General features: G+C 45.2%; 1 protein-coding gene across 1 annotated transcript in view; it reads left to right on the top strand.

Moving 5' to 3' along the window:
• The window catches only part of LOC126262625 (LIM/homeobox protein Lhx3), a 221,824-nt gene that overhangs the window by 48,239 nt on the left and 145,598 nt on the right, over positions 1-27,987 (top strand). The window contains exon 3 of the mRNA XM_049959383.1: positions 18,764-18,966. Within this exon, the coding sequence (XP_049815340.1) occupies positions 18,764-18,966 (203 nt within the window). The remainder of the gene's footprint in view (positions 1-18,763; positions 18,967-27,987) is intronic.

The raw sequence follows: 27,987 nt of genomic DNA, 5'->3' as shown, positions 1-27,987 counted from the left end.
GCGAGGTCGGCGTTGTTACTATGGATTTGGCGATATTACCGTCAGAGTGTGGCTGGATGCCCTTCCTGTTGCCACCTCGTATCCCCCTGTCTGCGTCTAGTGTAAGCCATGAAATAGTGCGTTTGTTTTCAAATGTCTGCGAGTCATGTAACTGAGGTGGGATGTGGGGACCAGACCAGTATTCAAGTAGTGGAATGTGGAAAACCGCCTAAAAACCACATACAGGCTGGCTGGCACACCGGCCTTCGTCGTTAATCCACTAGGCGGATTCGATCCGTGGCCAGCGCGCCTACCCGAGTTCAGGAGGCAGAGCATTAGCTCCCTTGGCTAACCTGGCATGTTTTCAATTGATTTTAACACCAGACTATAATTTATTAATGTAAAAACTAACATTTTAATAATTTATGATTTAAATGGAAGTATTCATCCTTTGAAACACAAGACATTTGTGACGCAACAGTTTTGGTAAATGGAACTTGGAGAATCAGTGAACAAGTATCAGATCAGAAGCCCAGAGCTTCGGTAAAGGAAGGACGGAAGCTTAGAACTTAACATCTCACTGGGTACGAAGTTATTAGAGAGGGAGGGAGCAAAAATTCAGATTGTACTGCACTGGAGAAGAAAACTGGCTGAGAAGTTTTCAGAGAAATCATCCAGACACTCGCGTTAATCGATTTGGGAAACTACGGAAAACCTTAAGGTGGATGGCCGAATTAGGATGTGAAACCCGCACCTCCATAATACGAGTCCATTGTCATAACCACTGCTTCTCCTTCCTCGAGCCTGAGCTTTCAAACTGCCCTCGCAGTCCCAATCCTCCATACAAGTTTCTCAGTTCAGCCACGATTCCGTAAAATGTGGTATAGGTGTCGTGCAGTATACTGGTCAAGCCATCACACTAGAGCCTGCACAATCAGTCGCGATCACTGTATAACAACAGCATTGCGAGACGTTCCTCCTACGGTAGGTCAGCGTACGAAGTCACGTTTGCTGCCGAAAGGGTGGCAAAGAGGCAGGCGCTGGCGCCTTTAAGTTCGACTCTCTTTAACGTCGTTGGCTGACGTTTCTGGACGTACGTTCCTGTCCTCTGTTTGTTCCTCAAGACATACTCTACAGACCCTCAGAGTTCGAAGTTTCAGGGAAACATTGTGTATACAGGGTGTCCCAGAACTATTCGTTCTAATTAGTTCAGGAGGTAGAAACATAAAAACAAATATATATAGCCATGAAACATATTGTCCCTGATGGAAATTTCTGATGGTAGGGACGATTTACACAGAATGTAGTTTATCATGCTAATTACAGCAATGGTATTAACAGGAACTGCTTGAATGCGCGACCATTGGGCTGTATACACGCAGTACATCGTCTGACCATTGACTGTCGTGCCCATTCAAAGATTCCTGACATGTGCACAATGGTACCACAAGTAACGGTAATTCTAGCGACGAGGTCTTCTTCTGTTTCCACAACGATTTCATACACCAGCCGTTTCCTGTGCCCACAGAGGAAGAAATCCAGACACATGAGGTCAGGTGACCTGATTGGTCAGGGCAGAGGACCACCTCGGCCGATCCATCTATTCCCGAAAGTGGCTCTCAGGTACTTTCTCCCAATACTGATAAATTGGGGTGGCGATCAATCGTGCTGGTAATGCGTCCTTTGTCTAACGTTCCGAGGTACATCCTCCAGCAATTCTGGCAACACACATTCCACGAATATTCCGTATCTCCGTCCGTTGAGGCAGAATTGGAGAATGTACGGTGCAATCAACCTATCACCGAGAATGCCAATTCACACATTAATAACAAGTCCCTGTTGCTGAGCACGAGGTCGAGTACCTCATGGATTCACATACGCTCAAACATTCTAATTTTGTCTATTTGAATACCAGTACACATTCCCAGTCACAAAAGGTTACGTCAGCGCCTCTAAAAAAATATTCCTAACATTATAAGGCGACTGACAGACCGTACGTTCCTTACCGAAATATGTTTTCATCACTCGATTCAGGAATTATTCCATAGTAGAGGTAGACCACCGTTCAGATTTGATACGATTGAGGTTATGGAAAAGTCTGGAAGGCACAAAAACACTGAGTCGCCAAAGAAACTGGTATAGGCATGCGTATTTAAATAGAGACATATGTTAGTAGGCAGATTATGGGGCTGCGGTTGGGAACGCCTGCATAAGGTAACAGTGTCTGGTCGCAATTGTTAGATCTGTTACTGCTGCTGCAATGGCAGGTCATCAAAATTTAAGTGAGTTTGAACGTATTGTTATAGTCGGTGCACGAGCGATGGGACGCAGCATCTCCGAGGTAGCGATGAAGTGGGGATTTTCCCGTGCTATTATTTCACTAGCATGCCGTGAATATGAGGAGTCCGGTAAAACATCAACTCTGCGACATCGATGGGACGGAAAAAAGGCCCTGCAAGAACGGGACCAACGGTGACTGAAGAGAATCGTTTAACGTAACAAAAGTGCAATCCTTCCGCAAATTGCAGCAGGTTTCACTGCTGGGTCACCAACAAGTGTCAGCTTGCTAAACATTCAACAAAACATCATCGATATGGGCTTTGGGAGCCGAAGGCCCACTCGTGTACCCTTGATAACTGCACGACACAAAGCTTTACGTCTCGCCTGGGCCCATCAACACCGATATTGAACTGTTGATGACTGGTAACATGTTGCCTGGCCGACCGAGTCTCGTTTTAAATTGCATCGAGCGGATGGACATGTACGGGTATGGAGACTACCTCATGAATCCATGAACCCTGCATGTCAGCAGGGAACTGTTCAAGCGGGTGGAGGTTCTGTAATGGTGTGGGGCGTATGCAGCTGGAGTGATTTGGGACCCCTAATATGTCTAGATACGACTCTGACAGGTGATATGTACGTAAGCATCCTTTCTCGGCACCTGCATCAATTCATATCCATTGCGCATTCCGACGGACTAGAGCAATTCCAGCAGGACAGTGCGACATCCCACACGTCCAGAATTGCCACAAATTGACCCCAGGAAAGCTTTCTGAGTTTATACACTTCCGCTGGGCACCAAACTCCTCAGACATGAACATTATTGAGCATATCTCGGATGCCTTGCAACGTGCTGTTCAGAAGAGATATCCACCCCCTCGTACTCTTACGGATTTATGGGCAGCCCTGCAGGATTCATGGTGTCAATTCCCTCCAGCACTACTCCAGACATTAGTCGAGGTCGTGTCTTGTCGTGTTGCGGTACTTCTGCGTGCTCGGGTGGGCCCTACACAATATTAGGCAGGTGTACCAGTTTCTTCGGCTCTTTAGTGTGTATAAGAACCTTGAACATCGCAGCGCGTCAGCAATCGTTGGTTAATATATTAAAAAACTAGAAACCCGCCTCGATTGCGAAAAAAGCACCTAGTGTTAACCTAGGTTTCGGTGTAGATAACTACACCTTCTTCAGAACAATAAAACCCACAAGTGCCTAAGAAGACCTTTGTCAATGATTAAAAGAACACCATAGCTATACATTTATAAACCGGACGCGCGTGCTGCTAGGACATCTAGAGCACGCGTCCGGGATAACGTCATTTTTCAAACTACTTATATTTCATCTTTCTTACACTTAAATGAAACATATACTTACTAAAAAACATATCTCTCACTATCACCCACCAATAGTGACAAATAACGAACTTATTAACTATTTAATTTTTCATACGGCTCTCCATGTATAAGAACTTTAACTTTGCTGCCTTAATCTCTGACCGCCGAGTTTATGGCGGGTCATGGCCCATCGAACATAGGCCGGTGTGAGGTGGAGCGTACACCATTAAGTTAAGTAGTGGTTTTGACTTTGTACATATGTACTGTTTGTGTTTTCCTTTTTTTCGTTTTTAAATGTATAGCTATGGTGTTCTTTTAATCATTGACAAAGGTCTTCTTAGGCACTTGTGGGTTTTATTGTTCTGAAGAAGGTGTAGTTATCTACGCCGAAACCTAGGTTAACACTAGGTGCTTTTTTCGCAATTGAGGCGGGTTTGTAGTTTTTTAATCTTTAGTGTATATACCAAGCTATGTGGCGCAGTGGTTAGTACACTGGACTTGCAGTCGGGAGGACGACGGTTCAAACCCGCATCTGCTTTCTGGCCGTCCAGATTTAGTTTATCCGTGATTTCCCTAAATCACTGCAGGTAAATTTCGGGATGGTTCCCTTGAAAGGGCACGGCCGACTTACTTCCCCATCCTTTCCTGGTCCGATAGAACCTATGACCTCGCTGTTTGGTCTCCTCCCCCCAAATCAATCAACCAACCACAAATATATTTGTTTTGGTGTTATATTAATGGGAACACCCTGTATAAACGAGGAACTGTTCTCAGACGGAGAACGTAGTAATAACAAGACAACGTGGCGCTCTCGGTAATCAATGCAGGTATGGGTACCGGTGCCTCTCGTAGTTCTGACGGACGCAGAAGGGAGTGGCGCCAGCCTCTCGGTGGCTCCCCCCGTGCGGACTGGGGTGGTGTGCGCAGCGAGCAGAGACAGCGCGAGAGGGCGAGCGGGCGCGCGTGCACAAAGCGCCGGCCGCGAGCGTCAGGTGTTGTTTGTGCGCAGCTGGCGCGCCGGCGGGGGGCTCCACTGTTGTCATCGCCACAGCAACAGCTGACAGCCGGCACAGGCAGCGGCTGCGTCTCGCGTGTTCAGCTGATTCACGGCGCGTGCACCGCATTAGTACACGGCTGCGGAGACGTCTGAGCCTACCTGACTGATGCGCCCCTGGACGAGTGAGCGGCGTAACAGTCGCAACAGGCCAACGGCCTCTGTAGTCGAGGCCTCTAGCACAAACTTGGGCCACGGCGCTATACTCGGAGGTAGAAGCTCCGAATCCTAGTGGCGGAGGAAATTATCACTGACATTGTTCTCGATTCAAATCCAAGCTTTGCCATAGGGTCTGACAGACCGAGGGTACGTAACATTGTACTGAAGATGCATGCAGCGGTTCCCTTTTCTAGTAAAAGTTACTGTAAGGTTTATAACCTGAGGTAGAATTTGAATACTAAAGCTTCAAACAATTCAACTCTGGAAATATTAATTAACCAGCATACATATCATGACAGGGGCCCTATAATACATACCTGATAACATGAATAAAGTTGGACATTTACGGACGTGCCTGAACTTCAAAGAATATTAACTGTTAAACTATAGAAAAATAAGCTTCATAATTGCACTCAGCGATTATTAATTAAAATTGCGCATTTGGCTCAGTAGGAAACAAAATAATCTCACTTGGTTTATAAGGGAAATGAACTACTGAGAACAAATAAAACGATATATTCTTTAAAGGTAATTACAGACATTACTACTCGAAGTAACTGTCCTATCTTGGCGCAGTCATCAATACGGTAGTTCCAAATGGCTACAAAACAAAGATTGACGAATACATTTTAAAGGTTGTTTCTTTGATCGGCTGTGCAATAACGATTTGTGGCCAGCGTGCTGTTTTGTCCATTGTTCTCCGCTTCCATCGCATGTTCATCACCCTTTCGAGTGCGGCTTTCCCCGGAACTGGAAGGTGGATGGTGGCTCAGAAGTTGTTAGTTGACGACACGAAACAGGTTTTTTGCACAACGATGATAAAAGATTTTTCTTCGCTTGCCGCCGTTCTCCCATCGCAGTTTGGATTTAACACATTTTTTGTTTACATCTGAAATAAGACTTTACAGGGGAGGAAAGAAATGTATATAAGTGGACCGTTACGGGCATTAATCTCAGCAGTGTCCTCTGTGCTACTGGGAAACAGCAGCTACAAGCCGACATCTGGTTTCATCTTGTCCTTTCGTTCTCTCGTCGTCATCCACATGACGAACAGAACTCCACACGCTCACATCACACCTACCTACACTGTGACGGGGGCGTATTTATTTTTGTATTTTCCTCTACAAATGGATAATGGGCAGCAGCTGATAAACATACAGCGTATTAGGGTTGTAAGTGCAGATACACTACTGGCCATTAAAGTTGCTACACCAAGAAGAAATACAGATGATAAACGGGTATTCATTGGACAAATATATTATACTAAATCTGACATGTGATTACATTTTCACGCAATTTGGGTGCATAGATCCTGAGAAATCAGTACCCAGAACAACCACCTCTGCCCGTAATAACGGCCTTGATACGCCTGGGCATTGAGTCAAACAGAGCTTTGATGGCGTGTACAGGTACAACTGCCCATGCAGCTTCAACACGATACCACAATACATCGAGAGCAGTGACTGGCGTTTTGTGACGAGCCAGTTGCTTGGTCACCGTTGACCAGACGTTCTCAGTTGGTGAGAGATCTGGAGAATGTGCTGGCGAGGGCAGCAGTCGAACATTTTCTGAATCCAGAAAGGCCCGTACAGCACCTGCAGTCGTGCATTATCGTGCTGAAATGTAGGGTTTCGCAAGGATCGAATGAAGGGTAGAGCCACGGTCGGAACACATCTGAAATGTAACGTCCGCTGTTCAAAGTGTTGTCAATGCGAACAAGAGGTGACCGAGACGTGTAACCAATGGCACTCCATACCATCAAGCCGGGTGATACGCCAGTATGGCGATGACGAATACACGCTTCCAATGTGCGTTCACCGCGATGTCACCAAACACAGATGCGACCGTCATAATGCTGTAAACAGAACCTGGATTCATCCGAAAAAATGACGTTTTGCCATTTGTGCACCCAGGTTCGTCGTTGAGTACACCATCGCAGGCGCTCCTGTCTGTGACGAAGCGTCAAGGGTAACCGCAGCCATGGTCTCCGAGCTGACAGTACGTGCTGCTGCAAACGCCGTCGAACTGTTCGTGCAGATGGTTGCTGTCTTGCAAACGTCCCCATCTGTTGACTCAGGGATCGAGACGTGGCTGCACGATCCGTTACAGCCATGCGGATAAGACGCCTGTCATGTCGACTGCTAGTGATACGAGGCCGTTGGGAACCAGCACGGCGTTCCGTATTACCCTCCTGAACCCACCGATTCCATATTCTGCTAACAATCAATGGATCTCGACCATCGCGAGCAGCAATGTCGCGATACTGTAAACTGCGATCGCGATAGGCTACAATCCGACCTTTATCAAAGTCGGAAACGTGATGGTACGCATTTCTCCTCCTTTCACGAGGCATCACAACAACGTTTCACCAGGCAACCCCGGTAAACTGTTGTTTGTGTATGAGAAATCGGTTGGAAACTTTCCTCATGTCAGCACGTTGTAGGTGTCGCCACCGGCGCCAACCTTGTGTGAATGCTTTGAAAAGCTAATCATTTGTATATCACAGCATCTTCTTCCTGTCGGTTAAATTTCGCGTCTGTAGCACGTCCTCGTCGTGGTGTAGCAATTTTAATGGCCAGTAGTGTATTTTTACTGGTGTCTGACGACAACGTACTGAACAGCTTTACATCGGTATTTACTGTATTTCATTTGCGACTAATAAATATAGCTATTAGCAGTAGTATATTTTTAAGTTGGTGACAAGAGCAAGCCATTAAAGCTTATTTTCGCCTGAACAGCAGGTCAGGTGTTGAAGTGTAGAAACGTGGACGCATAATGGCCAATCTATACTGGCGGCGTAGTGCACCTAGTGGTGCAGTTAAGACTGTGCAGAAAATATCAGGTAGTAAATTATGAGACATTTTTGTGGAAACTGAAGTGGGTACATATTAAGGTACTAATGATCACAATATCTGCTCTTATACCGCTGACACCCTCTACGTGAAGAAAAGATTAACACCATCAACTGTGCCTCTGTATTTATTATTTATTTGAATGTAACTGGTTTTAGTGGTCCACTGTACCGTCATCAGAGCCACCCCCCCCCCCCCCTTACAACAAACGGTGGTCTCATTATCAACGGAAATCAACACCAGAAAAAGATCGAAAACTTCACCTAATCATGTGTGATGCATCTAGTGCAGCCTATTAAGCAAATGAATTGGGCTTCGCCATTTCATGACTTTGAGTGCTGTTTGTTGTATGATCATCGTTCGCTGTAGAGGGGACCACGGAAACCTATCACAATAAAATACATAATGAATAAAGATACAAAGCTATGTTCATATTTCAAAAACAGGGGCATATTTATGTTCTATTGACAATATCGCTGAACTTACTGTACCGGCCCTCCAGGAGAAGTTTTGTGACAAAAAGCGCAAAAGTAACCTTTGAAAGCTGTCTTCGAATTGAAAGCCTGTAACACATTTAAGGGTTACTATTTAGCTGTACAATATTTACGATACAACTTATACTTTAATAAATTAAAAGGACTGAAACCATGAAGGTACTCAAAACGATTTCTTAACATAGCTATGAACTATTTTCTTGTAGTGACCATTTCCGCAGCAACTGTATATAAACTGCAGTAGTTCCAAAGAAAAACACCTTTTGCATGCTGCACATTAAGATTTTTTATTTAACTTGAGCAGCGAGACGCGTTTCGCCTTAGTTATATTGTATCTTCAGTGGGGTGTCCTGAAATGTTGTACGATTCTTTTAGTTTGGACATACGGGTTATCGTTTGCACATATAGGTTATAGATTTAAAACAGTTCATTGAAGTTGTTTAATAAGACGGAAAAGTACTTACAGATCAGCTTTCTATCATGTGGCAGACTCATTGAGACTTTGCAGTTTACCTTGTGGTCAGTGTTTTCGAAACTGACATTTTCTATGTCTAGGGTATCACTTGTTTCTGTAAGTGTTGCCAATTTTCTCACTTTTTGCTTTCAATTGATTTTTCCTTTGAATGTGTTCGTGCTAATGTAAATTCTCTCTCTCTCTCTCTGTCTCTCTCTCTCTCTCTCTCTCTCTCTCTCTCTGTCTGTGTGTGTATGAAAATAAACAAATAAATAACAAAGTACAGAAGGTACATACACACACACAAACACACACACACATACACAGAACTTACATCAGCACACATATAGTCAAAGAAAAAATAACTGAAAGCAAAAACTGAGAAAGATGGCAACACTTATGGAAACAAATGGCACAATAGACAGAGACAATGGCAGTTAAAGTGCTATGTTTAGGAAACAGTGACCGAAAGGAAAACTGCAAACTTTCATCCAGTTTGCCACGTAGAGAAAGTTGTTAGGCTTACAAATAATGAAACACGCGCTGATCTCTAAGTATTTTTGCATCTTATTAAAAAAATTTCAGAGGACTGTTCTAAATCTATAACGTACATGTGCAGACGGTAACCCACGTGCTCAAATTCAAAAATCGTCTAATATTTCAGGGTGCTCACTGTTTACGCCTTGTAACTAATGTGAAACTCGTCTGTCAAATAAAAAAACGTAATGTGCAACATGAAAAAGGGGTTTTTCTGTTGAGCTACTGCAATTTCTATGAAAAATTATATTTTCTTATAAAAAAGACCAAAATGCTATGTCTTACGTACATTCAGAAATGGATTAAAAATAACATGTAATTAAATGAAAGACGTTTGTTATGTAAGTTCAAGATAGCAAATGGAATGTAAAAACTAAGCAAGTTTCACTTATATGTATCGAGTGACACATCCGGTTACGGACAGGTAGCACTAAATATTTATGGACAGACCTGTGTGGCGTAGCGGTAATAAATTGTGCACACTCGTGAATCAGGCTTTCTAGTACTGGAAGCTCCCTCTTCTAGCCATTCAGGACCGACCGGCCGCCGTGTCGCCCTCTGCCAATGGCGTCATTGGATGCGGCATGGAGGGGCTTGTGGCCAGCACACCGCTCTCTCCCTGCCGTTGCCAGTTTCCCAGACCTAGGAACCACTACTTCACACTCAAGTACCTCCTCAATTGGCATCAAGAGGCTGACTGCATCTCATTTTCAATCCCCTTATAAACGAAAAATCCTTGGCATGACCTAGAATCGAACCCGAATCCCCGGCACAGCAACCAGACACGCTGACCTCAGACCTACGGAGGCACGCTGTTAGCGGAAACCGTATCAGATTTCCTATAGTAGTTCCGGAGATTAGTCTGAACGTACAGACAGATAGACGGTAAGAGACTTTAGGTTACAATTGTGTAGAGATTCGAATACAATATTTTCCCGAACAATAAACATTAAAATAAGTGATTCAAACAATCTTATTGACTAATATGTATGTGCCTTCTCTTCACAGTAATGAATCTACTTATTATAACTTCACAGCTCGGTTGTCTTAAAGCATCACTTTCAGTAATGAGCGAAGACAAAATGAACATTCAGATTCGACACGTATTTTTGAGAAACTTAAATTTGGAAGATGAACTTTCTCCACGGCTGTTTGTGATAATAAGCGACAGATATACTCTTAGAGAGACAAAAGTGTTAAAAATTATCTCCGACCTTTTTTTTAACGACGCCACTGTGCCTTGCAATTAAGAGACTGAACAAACACTAGGGTGGTCTCATAGTCGACAACGCCACATGACTTCACTTTTACAGTAAGGTAATTTGAAATTGTTTCCGTTTCTTCGCCGTTTGTCTCGCCTGTGTGAGGGTCCGATCAATAATGATTGGATAATGATGTAGGCGAAAGCAATGAATTAAAATTTGGTCAGCTACTGGGATTCGAACCAAAGTCTCCTGCATCCTTGGCAGGTACGCTATCCTTTACGAAACACTGGCGCTGCACGTACTACGCTAGTAGCCGCGCGGGATTAGCCGAGCGGTCTCAGGCGCTGCAGTCGTGGACTGTGCGGCTGATCCTGGCGGAGGTTCAAGTCCTCCCTTGGGCATGGGTGTGTGTGTTTGTCCTTAGGATAATTTAGGTTAAGTAGTGTGTAAGCTTAGGGACTGATGACCTTAGCAGTTAAGTCCCATAAGATTTCACATACATTTGAACTACCCTAGTACGTCTACCCGCCCCCCCCCCCTCTTCCCGCCCTCACACAAATTCCAAATCACGCCACAGACCGTTGCTATTCCCCTTCTAAACCCGCATCAGTATTGCCAAGGTTCTCCAATACTGAAATAGCACCTTCGCAATGAGCCAATGGTGTTCACCCTGCCAGTACCTCAGGTGTGTAGGTGATATATTAATCATATACATCATACATTGATATCTACTTTCCATTGTGAAATCTCGCCATTTGTCAGGTGTGCGCATATTGTATATAGTAATTTCACAGCCAGCTAATTTACTTCCTCTGAGTTTCAGACCTAAGAAGGGGAACAGCAATGGGCTAAAGTATGAGTTCGAATTTGTATCGGTGAGGGAGACATACTAGGGTAGTGTGTCTAGCTCTGGTGTATGTAGTGCCAGAGTGGTGCATCTGATAGTGCATTTACCTAGTCTGGCGGAGGCCCAGGATCGAATCCTGGTGTTGCTACAATTTTTAATTCACTGCTTCGGCCTATGTCATTATCACCAATAAAGGTGAGACTCAGTATGTCCTAGGAATACCAGCTATATACGATAATCGTAGGCATTCGATCAATGCCGGTTTGTCTACTACTTCATTTCAATTTTATGGTCTTTCTGCTGCGGTCGTTAGACTGCGGCCACAGTGACACCGACTACAGGTCATTCGTCTCAAACCTAACAGTGGTCAAAGACGAATCACCCTTTGAAACCCGTGCGTAATAGGTTGCTGGTGCGAGGACAGCTGACTTTATAGGCCTGAGTAAGCGGTATCGGAAGGCAGCCAGTCTAATGCAAACTGTGTTCTCATTTTTGTTTCTTTTCTTTTTTTCGCAAGATCCAGCGGACTTATCCTCCCGATAGCAGATGGGTTGTGAAAAATATGTTGCTGTCAAGAAAGTTTTATATAAAAAACGTTGCGCGATATACAGCTATAGAGTTACGTTCATGCTTTACATCTTGAAAATCACTCTTTCTTCTATAATTACATATTCGTTTTTACAAGGAATATTCATTCAGAAAATTGGACTGTGTAGATCTGATCAGAAAACATTTTATTTTTTCCATGATGTTAATTTCATAAAGGACTACTTTCAGGATTGATATCTACTTTCCACTGTGAAATATTGCTGTTTGTAAGGTGTGAGAATCTTGTATTTACTAATTTCACGGCCTTCTAATTTACATTTTGCGAGTTTCATACCTTAACTTCGTTTACCGAAATATTAAATGAACATGTCGTGACTAATGGAAATTTGTGTCACACTGGAATGTGCAGCAGTTTTCACTGCTTTTCGCGAATTTTGCGCCAAAATAAACAAAAATGCCTGTGGAACTTTCTTTATAAAGAAAATAAGGATCTTCACACTTCGAAAATAAGGGGAAATAAGGCTAGAGAACCAAAAATCGTGACAGTAAAATGGGTGATAGTTGTAAAGCTACCAACATAAAAACAACTTATTACATCATGTAAGAATGAAAAATTAAAAGAAAAATCCCACTGAAGATAGCACAAAAAGTGCTGAAATATGCCAAGGGGAAGTAAAACAAACAATGACTTGCATAAGGAGAAATATCTCCCCAATTTATCTCAGCAAGCAGGCAAGAAAGAACATCATCTCGCAAAAAGAGGATTATCAGGCTACGAGAGCACACCTCCCGGCGTCCCTCGAACTGTCATTGTTACCAGTGATTCTTAAAATGAGATACAAATGTTACTAATGTAGGTTTTTCCCAGACATATTTTCTTAAATGGAACTAATGAAGACTAGGGGCATAAAGTCAATGAAGGTGCAGCGACATAAAATGATACCAGGGAAATAATGTTCAGAAATGCTGAACTGCTATGTAATGAGTGCTTACTGGCTAATCAAAATTATATATATAGGCAGAATAAATTCACGTCTGCAAAAGAGGATGCGAACACACAGTGCGACGGTGGCCTTAGCCCTATATAGATAGTTCGAAACGTGAGACACGAAGAAATACGCATCAGCGGCATTTATGCGACCGTGAACTGCACATGTTTAAATGCTCATCGACAGACAGCACAAATTCCCTGGATTAAAACTCAGCCCTCTCCACAGTGTTTTATGGATCCTTTCACTTTAGTAAAGATCCATAACTAACAAACATAACACAACTCTACAATGTAAAAGCATTTATCGTTATCAACCATATGTCACCGATAAACACAGACGCACACACACGAGCGCACCTTACGCTGAGCAAAATAGAAAAACGGGCAATTCTACCATAGCGTTCACAGTTCTGGGTATGATTGCCACGAGTAAGGCTGTGTAATTCTGTGTTCGCAATATAAACACATACAAAAGCGATTTACTCCCTGAATTATGCACTCCGTTACATGCCACTTCAGTGCAAATGACAATAGGCTCTAAACACTATGGGACTTAACATCTGAACAGTCCCCTAGACTTAGAAGTACTTAAACCTAACTAACCTAAGGGCATCACACACATCCGTGCCCGACGCAGGGTTCGAACCTCCGACCGTAGCAGCAGCGTGGTTCCGGACTGAAGCGCCTAGAACCACTCGGTCACAGCGGCTGGCACAAATCACCATATAAGTACTATTGATTCAATTTTGATAATTCACTGGTGGACACTTAAGAACGGTGCTCCATGAAAAAAGTCTCCGTTTTCAAACGGATAATTTTACCAAAATACCGATATCTTGATGCCTAACCTTGAAAGTAACCTATATGTTGTTAGAATCGCGTACGTCTCGCACACAGCTTTTGCACCAAAAGACTGTAACAACATGAAGTGTTTAATAGCTTCCGTCTCTCTTGTATAAAGATTTCGCAATTCGCTACTAATAAATGAAGTAAACAAAACTGCGTGTTGCCTTCTTTCCAGAGTTCTTCGACCGACGTTTGTTTCATGATTTTTCTGACGTTTCACCAGCACGAGTGACTAACATTGTCAAAGCTTCACCGTCCATTTATGGTGGTGGACTGGGAAGTAAGACTGATCCTCAGGTAGCCCGCCCGGCTAGCCGCGCAGTCTAACGCGCTGCCTCCCGAGCGGGAAGGTGTGCCGGTCCCCGGCGGATTAGTGGCAAAGTCCGGTGTGCCGGCCAGCCTGTGGATGGTTTTTAAGGCGGTTTTCCATCTGCCTCGGCGAATGCGGGCTGGTTCCCCTTATTCCGCCTCAGTTACACTACGTCGGCGATTACTGTGCAGACACTGTCTCCTCATACGCGTACATTGTAATTCCTCTACCACGCAAACATTGAACAATGGGGTTACACTCGTCTGATATGAGACGTTCCCGGAGGGGGAGGGGGGAGGGGCGAGAGAGGGGTGGTGTCCACGGGAGCCGAACCGCACAATAACCATGGGTTCGGTGGGGGGCGGCGGTGAGGTGTGTGGACTGCTGTGGCCTGTTGTGGGGTTGTGAACCACTGAGGAATACGGCGGGACGAGGCCTCTCTGTCGTTTCTAGGTCCCCGGTTCAATACACACAATACAAGCCTCAGGTATGTGTGGAGTATACTTAAAGGAACAATTTATTGAAAATTTGTCAAAACCAAACTGATAATCTCACCGGACTAAAGGTTAGTCACTCGCTTAACCCTCTGAACACTCGGTAGGGTGAGTGGTGATAACAACGGGCCGGGAGGCCCAATGGATACATGCCGACTAAAAGAAAATAGTTTATCATACTTACATTACAAACTGATCCATGAGGCAAACATACCTCGCCCCTTTGACGCTGACAGGCTTTGGCTCGTGGCCAGTTGGTAAGAGACAGACACGCTCACGTAGGCAACCCGCAGTGCTGTCTGACTTTGGCCGGAGGACGATATGCGGCTCCAGTAGTCGACTGCCGTGACGTCAGAGGCGCTGCGTGTGGTGCTCCGACGGCGTTCCATTCGGTGAACGACTCCTCCTCTCAGGCTCGGCCCCGCAAGCCTTCACCGCGGAGGCGAGTGGTGACTGCTATGCCTGGGACACGACCCGCTTTCCTCTGGCAGGAGTCGGACAACAGCTGACTCCTACGGCAGGTCAGCGGTGTTGAGACACCGAGTCCCACAACGAACTCAGTGCTGGCGCCGGCTGGTCCCACCTGGACTCGAACTCGTGGCAGTTACTTGCGATGCCTAGTCGTCTCGTCACCTGGCGTGGCCCTGGTTCGTGGTGGTTCTGCTGGAGTCCGAAATGCCCCTACCTCAAAATTCAGACCTATTTATATGTCTTTTCTGCGCATTTACTTCACCAAAACATGGCACCTAGTCACGTGGCCCATAACGAGAGTCATGCGCTGGTGTGGTGACACTGACCCGCTGGCTACGGCTATTACTGGTGAGTGGTGCAGTTCTCTGCAGAGAGCAACTGGACCGTCTCACTACCTCCCTGCATACATGTTATTCTGACCCACATGTCGCCACACTGCAACTACCAGCCTGTAGCCGCTGTTGCAATACCCCATGGTCGCTTCCTTACCACTTATTAATATAACTAAAAAATAGCGACACTACAACAAGAAGAAATTGACAAAAGTAAACAAGGATGTGGTTTCACTTTGATATCGCTAGGGAATACAGTTTTCAACCACCCTCAACTCATGTGACATATTTGAAAGAAAATTCTCATTTTTCCAAAATGCAATCCCAAATTTCGAAACTTCTATGAGCTCACAATGCCAGAAACAAATTCTAGTGCTAAACAACATGCAAAACGGTCCTAATAATTAATAAATGCTGGCCGGAGTGGCCGAGTGGTTCTAGGCGCTTCAGTCTGGAACCGCGCGACCGCTACGATCGCAGGTTCGAATCCTGCCTCGGGAATGGATGTGTGTGATGTCCTTAGGTTAGTTAGGTTTAAGTAGTTCTAAGTTCTAGGGAACTGATGACCTCAGATGTTAAGTCCCATAGTGCTCAGAGCCATTTGAACGATTTTGAATTAATAAATTTTATATGAAAACTACGTAGTGTTCTAGTGGTTTTAATTAGAAACATCTCATAAAAGCAGTAGTGCAAACTCAAATTTATGTTGCAGTAACTTTAGATATACGTAGATTCACTATCAAAGATCTCCTCAGTATGGCCACTATAAGAAAAAAGCCGCAAGTCACGATCTCCTAGTGTCACGTAGCACAGTCTGCACGTCAACTGTTGTTTTCAACGCTACAATGCACCACATTCGTAGAAGTACGTCAGTGTACCACTAGATGTCTCTGTCTTGCAACAGCCTTGGTGGTTTCATGCTTAAGGCTCTGGTACTTTAAAACTAAAATTAATGAAATGTCGGTTTAAGGCAAAAACCGCAGCTACTCAATGGGTTAAAAAGCACAATGATCACATTGGAGCGTTTAGATGGTGTATGGCTGGTACTAGTTGGTCATATGACCTTCAACCGCGGGGTATGTCATAGTAGTGGAGTAGTGTGCAAGTGCCTGCAGGTTTTAGGAAATCTGCATTGTACGGTAGGTCGACACAGAGATGTGACAGGATGACAGAAAGCAAGCGTCGTTTTTTGACGTTCCGATGGGTAAAACGTGAATAAAGTTGCCAGGTTTGTTGGTGTATCAGAGCGGACTCGCCAACGCATCTACAAGGAATGGTGGACCATTCGCAATCATAAAATATGTAGTAAGTACAGTGGTGGTAAAAACTTCTAAGCGGTAGATACAGAGACAGTCGTCACACCTTGTCAGTTACAACAGTTTTCAGACCAGACAGGAATTCCTCCTGTCAATTAATGCAGGTACATCCCAACTAGTTTCTGAATGAACAAGGCGAAGGGAACTGCTTGCAGTGAACGTTTGGAGTCGGGCACCTCGCAAAAGACCATTGCTCACAACGGAGCATAAAGCTGCACGTCTTCAATGGTCCAGACAACACAGAAAATGGACTGTAGCAGGCTGGAGGCGTGTAGTGTGGTTAAACTAGTCGCGATTTCGTCTCTTTTTCAAAGGTAAGGTGTGTAGTGCAGCGGTGGCCCAATGAGCGGCTCAACCTGCCGTGTGTGGGGGGTGCAGTTCAGGTCGGAGGTGGCTCTGTGATGTTTCGGTCGTGTTTTTCGTATCATGACTTCCGCTCACTCTTTCACTTACCGTGAACATGAGCCAGGGCTTTTTTCCGAAGACCTCGATGACCAACTGTTGCCCTTTCTTCTATATCTCCATCTTGAGTAGTTTGTAGACATTCTAATCCATCACATTGACAATAGTCGTTTTCACAGGCAACCTGTAGCATTTCGACCGACCCGATAAATCCACGACCTAGGTCATACATTGGAACTTTCCGTCTACTTTAGATGAAACGCGCTTTGAAAATTTGTGCCTTGAATGACCTTTCTGAGCAGTTAGTATGTATGTTACATTGTGTATCACCGCTGGCTTAGACTTTCTTCTAACGAAAACTGAGTATCAGTGCACTGTGGAGCTGAATGGAAGTAAATAGAAAAGATCATGCTTACGCTCGCAGTAGCTTCAAATAACGCTGACTTTTTTTCTCTCTCTCGTACGTTTATTTGATTGTGCTCATCGTTGTTAGTTATATACGGCTTAATCAACGCACTTCAAAACTCGCTTGATGCAATTCCACATATATTTCCACATCTCTAACAAAAATTATTTTCTCCAAAACAGGCAATGCTACCTGTCAGCTATGTGCCCACGGTTTCAGTGTCTTACAGTTGCCTGTGTCAGTTTATTACAGCAGCAGGGATCGTTAGGTTAGTGGTGCAGCCATCTGTTTCGGCACTACAGGACCAAATGCACGGTCTGCGGGCATTTGTTTACATTCAGTGTACTTCAGTTTCCTGTTTCAGTTTGTTACCACAGAAGCGACATTAATTTTAGAAGTGAGTCCACGTATTCCAGACGCTACAGCCAAAGTGCGCGAGCTATGAACAGGATATCTTCTCCCCTCCCCATTTTTACGGTTTCACTGTATTGCAAATACCTATTTCAGCTTGTTACACCAGCAAAGCACTTAGCTTAGGAGTGCAGCGACGAGGTCTATGTCCTACAGGACCAAATGTGCGGGCTTTGAGCTGGCAAAATCCCTCTCCCCCACCCACCCTCCGGCTCTCAGATGCCTACAGTTCCAATGTATTGGAATTTCCTGTGTAAGCATATTTCAGTGGCAGTGACTTTTAGCTTAGTGGAGCAACCACAGTCTCCAGGCACTACGGGACAAAGTGCGCCGGTTGCGATCAAGGAATCGTTCCCCTCCCGTCCCTCCCTCCCTCCCCACTCCTCCACAGTTGTTTACAGTGTCACTGGTACAGTATTGCTATTTCGTCAGTCAGCTTGTTACGGCAGCAATAAGGGAATCCCTCCCTATACAGTTTCAGTGTATTCCAGCTCCCTGTGTCAGCTTTTAAATGGATCAAATGGCTCTGAGCACTATGGGACTTAACGTCTTAGGTCATCAGTCCCCTAGACTTAAAACTACTTAAACCTAACTAACCTAAGGACATCACACACATCCATGCCCGAGGCAGGATTCGAACCTGCGACCGTAGCAGTCGCGCGGTTCCGGACTGAAGCGCCTAGAACCGCTCGGCCACAGCGGCCGGCTGTCAGCTTTTAAGGCAAGAGGTGCAGTCATATATGAGTATTTCAGGCGCTCCAGGACCAAGTACGCAGGCTGCGAGCTGGGAATCCTTCCCTCAGTTGTTTACAGTCTCAGTGTATTGCAGCTGCCTGCGTCAGCTTGTTAAGGTGGTAGCAACAATTAGATTAAAGGGGCGGCCGAGTATTACAGGCGACACAGCAGACCTACCAACGGCGCGGACTGCGACTAGGAAATCCTTCCCCTCAATTTTTTACAGATTCAGTGTACTGCAATTGCCTGTGTCAGTTTGTTACGGCGGCAGCGACGTTTAGCTTAGAGGCGCGGCCGCATGTTCCAGGCGCTACGGGACCAAGTGCGCGGGCTGCGAGCAGGGAATCCCCCCCACGCAGGTGGTGCGACGCGCGCAGGAGCACGTGTACCACCTACAGTGCTTCTCCTGCGTCATGTGCAGCCGGCAGCTCAACACGGGGGACGAGTTCTACCTCATGGAGGACCGCAAACTCGTCTGCAAGCCGGACTACGAGGCCGCCAAGTCCAAAGGTACCGTACCAGTTCCCTACACCGTATAATGTAGAAATTCTACAATGCTACGAGGCAGAATCGTAGGTATTTTATCAATTAGTACTGGGACACGAGCTGTCCGTTTCGAACGCGTAAAGTATATCGAGCTTCTTTACTCCATAGAACATTAACTCCCTGCCATAAACATAAACATGACAACAGAAAACAGAATGCTCGATTGATAACGAAAGCCAGCTTTGTATGGAATTTTTACTAACCCAAACATGCCATATGTTTGCGAGGAGTCTGCCCTTTACTGTGAGCAATGCATTGTGTGCATCCACTTGGCGCCCTGTGCACAACGACATTCGGAACTTTATTCTCTCACTGAGATTTGTAGTTCCGAAGAATGTGAAGTGCGGGGGACATTCTGTCCAGGACGAGTTCACACATACTCTTTGGGTTTCCAGTCCAGAAATATGCAGCCCTCTCCATCTGCGTGATACAATCACTCCTTAATACTCCGAGCTCAGATGGCAAGTCAATAGTGAGCAAAGATGGGAAGGCTTAAATGTGAGAGGAATGTATGGAAATGCTGTTCGGAGAAAACGAACTGGAGGAAAATTTTATGTAAACTGAACAGAAAGTAGATAAAGAAAAGATGAGACATGATATTGCGAGAAAAATGAGGTAGAGGATTGAAAGATGTAAGCAAAAACGAGCCACCTTGAATAGACGACAATTCTCGGGAAATGACAGAACTATTCCATGTGGTACACAGGATATATGAGACGGGAGAAATACCATGAGAATGCATTCCAGGTCAATAGAAGACGAGTGCTATCAATTGTAAATATTACCAACGATGAGTTTAGTAAATCATAGCTGCAAAATAACGACATTTTTTTAAAAAATGAATGCACAATTTGGTAAAAATTGAATTCGGTGAAGATCAGTTTGGGTTCTAGAGAAATGTAGGAACACGCTAGGCAGAGCTGACCTTACGAGATATGTTAGAAGATAGGGTGGAAAAAAACGAAACTATGTTTATAGCATTTTAGAATTGGACAAAGCTTATAACATTGTTCGAAAATTCAGAAACACGTTAGGCAGAACTGACCTGACACCTTACGACATGTCTTGGAAAATAGGCCGAAGAAAGGTAAAAATACATTTATAGCATTTTTAGACTTAGACAAAGCTTATAAAATTGTTGACTCGAATAATTTCTTTAAAATTCTGGAGGTGACAGGGATAAAATATAGTGAGCGAAGGGTTGCCTGCAATCTGTATAGAAATCAGACTGCATTGCTAAGAACGAAACGATGTAAAAGGAAACCCATGATGCCGGTTTGTAGCGCATTTTCATCTACATCTACATGGATACTCTGCAAATCAGATTTAAGTGCGTGGCAGAGGGTTCATCGAACCACCTTCACAATTCTCTATTATTCCAATCTCGTATAGCGCGCGGGAAGAATGAGCACCTATATCTTTCTGTACGAGCTCTGACTTCCCTTATTTTATTTTGGTGATCGTTGCTCCCTATGTAAATCGGTGTCAACAAAATATTTTCGCATTCGGAGGAGAAAGTTGGTGATTGGAATTTCGTGAGACGATTCCGTCACAACGAAAAACGCCTTTCTTTTAATGATGTCCATCGCAAATTCTGTATCATTTCTGTGACACTCTCTCCCATATTTCGCGATAATACAAAACGTGCTGCCTTTCTTTGAACTTTTTCGATGTACTCCGTCAGTTCTATCTGGTAAGGATCCCACAACGCGCAACAGTGTGTAGGCAGTCTCCTTAGTAGGTCTGTTACATTTTGTAAGTGTACTGCCAATAAAACGCAGTCTTTGGTTAGCCTTCCCCACAACATTTTCTGTGTGTTCCTTCCACACTCTGTAGATTGAGGCAGCAGTATAGGAGACCAAAGAGATATCTGGAAAGTTAAGTTCAGGGAGAAGTAAGAAAATCTTTAAGATTTGTGGGTGGTATCGTAATTCTGTCAGAGACGATAAAGGAGTTTGAAGAGCAGTTGAACGGAATACATAGTATTTTGGAAAGGTACTGTAATACTAACATCACCAAAAGCAGAACAAGAATAATGGAACATAGTTGAATTAAACCAGGAAATTACATTAGGAAATGAGACATTAAAAGGAGGAGTTTGTATATTTGAGCAGCGTAATAGCCGACAATTTATAATGTAGGACAGTGTAAATTCCAGGCTGGCAAATGTAAGAAATAAAAGAGAGATATTTTTAACAAAAGAAGTACTTGTTGTTAAGTATAGCTATATGAGTAGGAATAAAATAGTGACGGGTTCATTAATGTTACCACTAATGATGTATACATATCCTGAAACTGACTCTCTTCGATAAAAAGAATCATTTAAATGGTATAGGGAACATGTAACTAATTAACTAACCAACAAAATATGAAAACCTTTTCTGTAGGTATTTATCTGCAATGAAGCCTTGTGCGGAAGTGAAAGTGAACAGTAGCACTTCAGACTACCACACAACGGAAGCTTTTGAAATGTAATGCTGCAGAAGAATACTAAAGAATGCAAGGGTAGATCGGTTTACTTATGAAGAAATAATGAACTGAATTGGAGATAAGAAAATTTTGTTGCACAGTTCGACTGAAAGAAGGTGTCCGTTGACAAGACAGATCTAAGACATCAAAGAATCCTCAGTTTCGTAATGGGAGAAAGTGTGTGTGCGTGGGGGATGGAGGGGTAGACGGCAGGGAGGCAACATTACAGAAATCAGGATGAAATGCATGTAGATCGCAGTGGTTAAGGTGAGATGAAGACACTTGCACAGAGCAGACAAGCGTGGAGATATGCATCTAACCTGTTTCTGAACTGAAGACTGCAATAGCGGGGGTTTATTGAGTCTTCGGTGACCTCAAAGCAGACCGGTCATCATACTTTATATTTCCTTCGTAACTGTCACGTTCTATAAGTTTAAAAAATGGGGATATTTTCATCATCGGGTTGTCTTCATCTCAGCTGGAGTCGAGACTCCCTCGTTACACTGACCCTTCTTCTCTGTCGTTGGCATCAAATAAAACCTTCAAGAGCCAATTGGATTCTACATCTACATCTAGAGAGATACTCCGAAAGTCACCGCATGGTGCGTGGCAGAGAGTACCCTGTACTACTACTAATCATTTCCTTTCCTGTTTCACTCGCAAACAGTGCGAGAGAAATGCGACTGTCTATTTGCCTCCATATGAGCCCTATTTTCTCGTATCTTATCTTGGTGTCCTTACGAGCAATGTATTTTGTAGAATCGTTCGGCAGTCAGCTCCAAATGCCGGTTCTCCAAGTTTTGTCAAGAGAGTTTCTGGAAAACAACGTCGCATTCCCTCCAGGGATTCCCATTTACGTTCCTGAAGCATCTCTGTAACACTTTAAGTGTTGTTCGAACCCACCGGTAACAAATCTAGCAGCGCGCCCCTCAATTGCTTCGATTTATTTCTTTAATCCGACCTGGTGCGAATCCCAAACACTCGAGCAGTATTCAAGAATAAGTGGCACCAGCATACTATAGGCGGCATCCATTACAGGTGAACCACTCTTTCCTAAAATTCCCCCCATAAACAAGTCGATCATTCGGCTTCCCTACCATTGTATTGTATTGTATTGTATGATAACCGGTGGGCCTAGAAACGACGGAGAGGCTCCGTCCCTACCGCAGCCGCAGTGTCCACAACCCCACGACGACTACCGCAGTCCACTTCACCCCTCCGCCGCCCCACACCGAACAACTCTTTCAGGGTTATTGTGCGGTTCGGCGCCCGGTGGACACCCCCCCCCCCCCCCCCCAAGGGAACGTCTCACATCAGACGAGTATAACCTCTATGTTTGCGTGGTAGAGTAATGGTGGTGTACGCGTACGTGGAGAACTTGTTTGCGTAGCAATCGCCGACATAGTGTAGCTGAGGCGGAATAAGGGGAACCAGCCCGCATTCGCCGAGACAGATGGAAAACCGCCTCACCGGACCTCGACACAAGTCCGCCGGGCGGATCGTGCCGGGGACCAGGCGCTCCTTCCCAATCCGGAAAGCCGTGCGTTAGACCACACGGCTAACCGGGCGGGCTTCCCTACCATAGTTCTCGCATGCTCGTTCCATCTCATATCGCTTTGCAGCGCTACGACCAGATATTTAAACGACTTCACTGTTTCAAGCAGGACACTAGTAATACTGTATCCGAACATTACAGGTTTGTTCTTCCTACTCATCCGCTTTAACTTATATTTGGCCACATTTAGGCCTAGTTGCCATTCTTCACACCAACAGGAAACTTTGTCTAAGTCGTCTTGTATCTTCCTACAGTCACACAACTTCGACACCGTACCGTACACCACATCATCAGCAAATAACCGCAGATTGCTGCCCACCCTGTCCGCCAAATCTTTTATGTATATAGAGAGCATCAGCAGTTCTATCACACTTCCGATGTGCATTCCGGACGAAACCCTTGTCTCTGACGAACACTCGCCGTCGAGGACAACAAACTGGATTCTATTATTTAAGAAGTCTTCGAGCCACTCACATATCTGCGAACTTATTCCATATGCTCGTATCTTCGTTAACAGCGTGCAATGGGGCACCGTGTCAAATGCTTTCCGGAAATCTAGAAATATGGAATCTGCCTGTTGCCCTTGATCCATAGTTCGCAGTATATCATGTGAGAAAAGACCAAGCTGAGTATCGCACGAGCGATGCTTTCTAAAACCCTGCTGATTACCAGTCTCAAGAAAACTTATATAATCGAACTGAGAATATGTTTAAAGATTCTGCAGTAGACGGTAGTTAGAGCTATCGGTCTGTAATTCTGTGGATCCGTTCTTTTACTCTTCTTATATACTGGAGTGACTTGCGACTTTTTCCCGGCGCTTGGGACTTTGTGTTGGGCGAGAGATTCGTAATAAATGCAAGCTGCGTAAGGGCCCAGTGCCGTAGAGTACTCTTTGTAAAAATCGGACTTGGATTCCACCCGGACCTGGTGATTTATTTGCTTTCAAATCTTCAAGTTGTTTCTCTACGGCAGAGGTGCTTACCAGTATATCGTCCATACGGGAGCCTGTCCGATGGTCAGATGACGGTACGTTTGTACGACTCTGCTGTGTGAACGATTTCTTGAACATGAAATTTAAAACTTAAGCATTATACAGTGGCCTGGAGTGGGTAAAGGCGTACACTACAAAAGATGATCATTATACCATATAGTCGTTGTAAATGATTAGAGGGGACACGTATGAACTGGAAGAACGAATAAGGTCTGACGTAAGTGGAGCAGCAGTAGTGGACAATCCGCTCGTACCCCGTCTGCTGATTTAGCGACGTTCTCTGCTTGATGTACACCTTCCATGACGCACACACACACACACACACACACACACACACAGTGGTCTCGTAACAGCTAAACTCTTATTCCGTCATGAGATAACATTTTTTAACCCCGAAATGATGATAGTAAATGGACCCGTCCAGAGAAACCAGCAGCCGTTCCAGATGTCCATGAATATTCATTAGTTTTCACACCAACAGGGTACTTCAAAAGCACGCGTCAATCACCGATACTCTCCATGCTTTCTTGAGGCGTGTTGCTGCTCCCACATTGAGTATATGTTAAAAAAAGTGGAGGGAACAAGTCGTTCGTTTTTATTTTTCCGTGGGAAATTAAGCTTTGCAATATTACTTATTGTCGCACAGAAGGGACACAGGATTTTTAACGTAAATACACTCCTGGAAATGGAAAAAAGAACACATTGACACCGGTGTGTCAGACCCACCATACTTGCTCCGGACACTGCGAGAGGGCTGTACAAGCAATGATCACACGTACGGCACAGCGGACACACCAGGAACCGCGGTGTTGGCCGTCGAATGGCGCTAGCTGCGCAGCATTTGTGCACCGCCGCCGTCAGTGTCAGCCAGTTTGCCGTGGCATACGGAGCTCCATCGCAGTCTTTAACACTGGTAGCATGCCGCGACAGCGTGGACGTGAACCGTATGTGCAGTTGACGGACTTTGAGCGAGGGCGTATAGTGGGCATGCGGGAGGCCGGGTGGACGTACCGCCGAATTGCTCAACACGTGGGGCGTGAGGTCTCCACAGTACATCGATGTTGTCGCCAGTGGTCGGCGGAAGGTGCACGTGCCCGTCGACCTGGGACCGGACCGCAGCGACGCACGGATGCACGCCAAGATCGTAGGATCCTACGCAGTGCCGTAGGGGACCGCACCGCCACTTCCCAGCAAATTAGGGACACTGTTGCTCCTGGGGTATCGGCGAGGACCATTCGCAACCGTCTCCATGAAGCTGGGCTACGGTCCCGCACACCGTTAGGCCGTCTTCCGCTCACGCCCCAACATCGTGCAGCCCGCCACCAGTGGTGTCGCGACAGGCGTGAATGGAGGGACGAATGGAGACGTGTCGTCTTCAGCGATGAGAGTCGCTTCTGCCTTGGTGCCAATGATGGTCGTATGCGTGTTTGGCGCCGTGCAGGTGAGCGCCACAATCAGGACTGCATACGACCGAGGCACACAGGGCCAACACCCAGCATCATGGTGTGGGGAGCGATCTCCTACACTGGCCGTACACCACTGGTGATCGTCGAGGGGACACTGAATAGTGCACGGTACATCCAAACCGTCATCGAACCCATCGTTCTACCATTCCTAGACCGGCAAGGGAACTAGCTGTTTCAACAGCACGTCCGCATGTATCCCGTGCCACCCAACGTGCTCTAGAAGGTGTAAGTCAACTACCCTGGCCAGCAAGATCTCCGGATCTGTCCCCCATTGAGCATGTTTGGGACTGGATGAAGCGTCGTCTCACGCGGTCTGCACGTCCAGCACGAACGCTGGTCCAACTGAGGCGCCAGGTGGAAATGGCATGGCAAACCGTTCCACAGGACTACATCCAGCATCTCTACGATCGTCTCCATGGGAGAATAGCGGCCTGCATTGCTGCGAAAGGTGGATATACACTGTACTAGTGCCGACATTGTGCATGCTCTGTTGCCTGTGTCTATGTGCCTGTGGTTCTGTCAGTGTGATCATGTGATGTATCTGACCCCAGGAATGTGTCAATAAAGTTTCCCCTTCCTGGGACAATGAATTCACAGTGTTCTTATTTCAATTTCCAGGAGTGTAGCATATGAAATAATTTATTTACCACGCTAATATTTTTGTACAATTCGTCATTAGACCTATCAACAAATATTGCTTTTTCTGATACCACTCCTTAGAGCATCACCATTGCAAGAAACTTGAACTACTGTAAAAAAACTGCTGACTTCTCATCATCAACAAAACTTAAGAAAAGTTGATTTACATGTGGCTACCTGTCCGAAAATGAACTTGTTGATTTGAAGCTGGTAGCGTCACTATTCTGAATAGAGTAATCAAGAGTAGCAGCTTACTGTTATTTATCCTAGCTGTGAGAAATTATCTGTACACAACAGCATCTAGTACGCTAAAAGTTCTCACTGCTGTCGCATTCTGCTTTTCTGTGCAGGTATTCCATCACAGGGTCCCTTTATCATTCTTCCCAAACCACAAATAATTACAATCTGGCGTTGATGTGCGATCAGGTGCTTCGCACTATAGCGCCCAGAGCTGTTCGGAGCAGGGGCACATCCAAGCGTCGTGACTTACAATTACAGTATCTACATCTATATCTACATGGCTACTCTGCAAATCACACTTAAGTGCCTGGCAGAGGGTTCATCAGATCACCTTCACAATAATTCTCTATTATGTAGCAGCTCGAGGACAAAACGAACACCTATACCTTTCCGTGCGAGCTCCGATTTCCATTAGTCTGTTTTGATTTCTCCTTACGTTGGCTGACGTCGATTTTCTTATTCGGAGAGGAAAGTTTGTTATAAAAATTTCGTGAGAAGTTCCCGCCGCTACGAGAAACGCCTTTGTTTTAGTAATGTCCATCCCAAATCCTTTATGATGTCCGTGACACTCTCTCCCCTATTTTTCCATAACACATAACGTGCTGTTCTTCTTTGAACTTTCTCGATGTACACCGTTAATCCTACCTGGTAAGGATCCCACACCGCACAGCAGTACTCTCCTCACACTTTTCGTTATTTAGGGTCAATTACCAATTTTCGCACCATGCAGTAGCCGATAAACGACAGTTTCACCTGTAAACAATCTAAGACGGCTGCTCAGATTGTCTCTTAAATAGTTTATATAGATAAGGAACATCAGAGGGCCTTTAAACTACTATGGGGAACGACAGAAATGACTTATGATTTACTCGATGACTTTCCGTCAATTGCTACGAATTGTGACCTCTCTCACAAGAAATCACGTATCCAGTCGCATAACTGAGACGATATTTCATAAGCACGCAATCTGATTAGAGTCTGCTTGTGAGGTACAGTTTCAATTCCTCTGTAAAGCAAGAAATACAGAACGGATTTGAAATCCCTTGTCGCTAGCACTCAACACCTTGAAACTTCCTGGCAGATTAAAACTGTGTGCCCGACCGAGACTCGAACTCGGGACCTTTGCCTTTCGCGGGCAAGTGCTCTACCAACTGAGCTACCGAAGCACGACTCACGCCCGGTGCTCACAGCTTTACTTCTGCCAGTACCTCGTCTCCTACCTTCCAAACTTTACAGAAGCTCTCCTGCGAACCTTGCAGAACTAGCACTCCTGAAAGAAAGGATATTGCGGAGACATGGCTTAGCCACAGCCTGGGTGATGTTTCCAGAATGAGATTTTCACTCTGCAGCGGAGTGTGCGCTGATATGAAACTTCCTGGCAGATTAAAACTGTGTGCCCGACCGTGACTCGAACTCGGGACCTTTGCCTTTCGCGGGCAAGTGCTCTACCAACTGAGCTACCGAAGCACGACTCACGCCCGGTGCTAGTTCTGCAAGGTTCGCAGGAGAGCTTCTGTAAAGTTTGGAAGGTAGGAGACGAGGTACTGGCAGAAGTAAAGCTGTGAGCACCGGGCGTGAGTCGTGCTTCGGTAGCTCAGTTGGTAGAGCACTTGCCCGCGAAAGGC

The sequence above is a fragment of the Schistocerca nitens genome, chromosome 6, assembly GCF_023898315.1.
Source record: "Schistocerca nitens isolate TAMUIC-IGC-003100 chromosome 6, iqSchNite1.1, whole genome shotgun sequence".
In the NCBI taxonomy this organism is placed as follows: domain Eukaryota; kingdom Metazoa; phylum Arthropoda; class Insecta; order Orthoptera; family Acrididae; genus Schistocerca; species Schistocerca nitens.
Note: the sequence above shows the minus strand (reverse complement) of the source record. Positions and strands in the feature narration are given on the sequence as shown.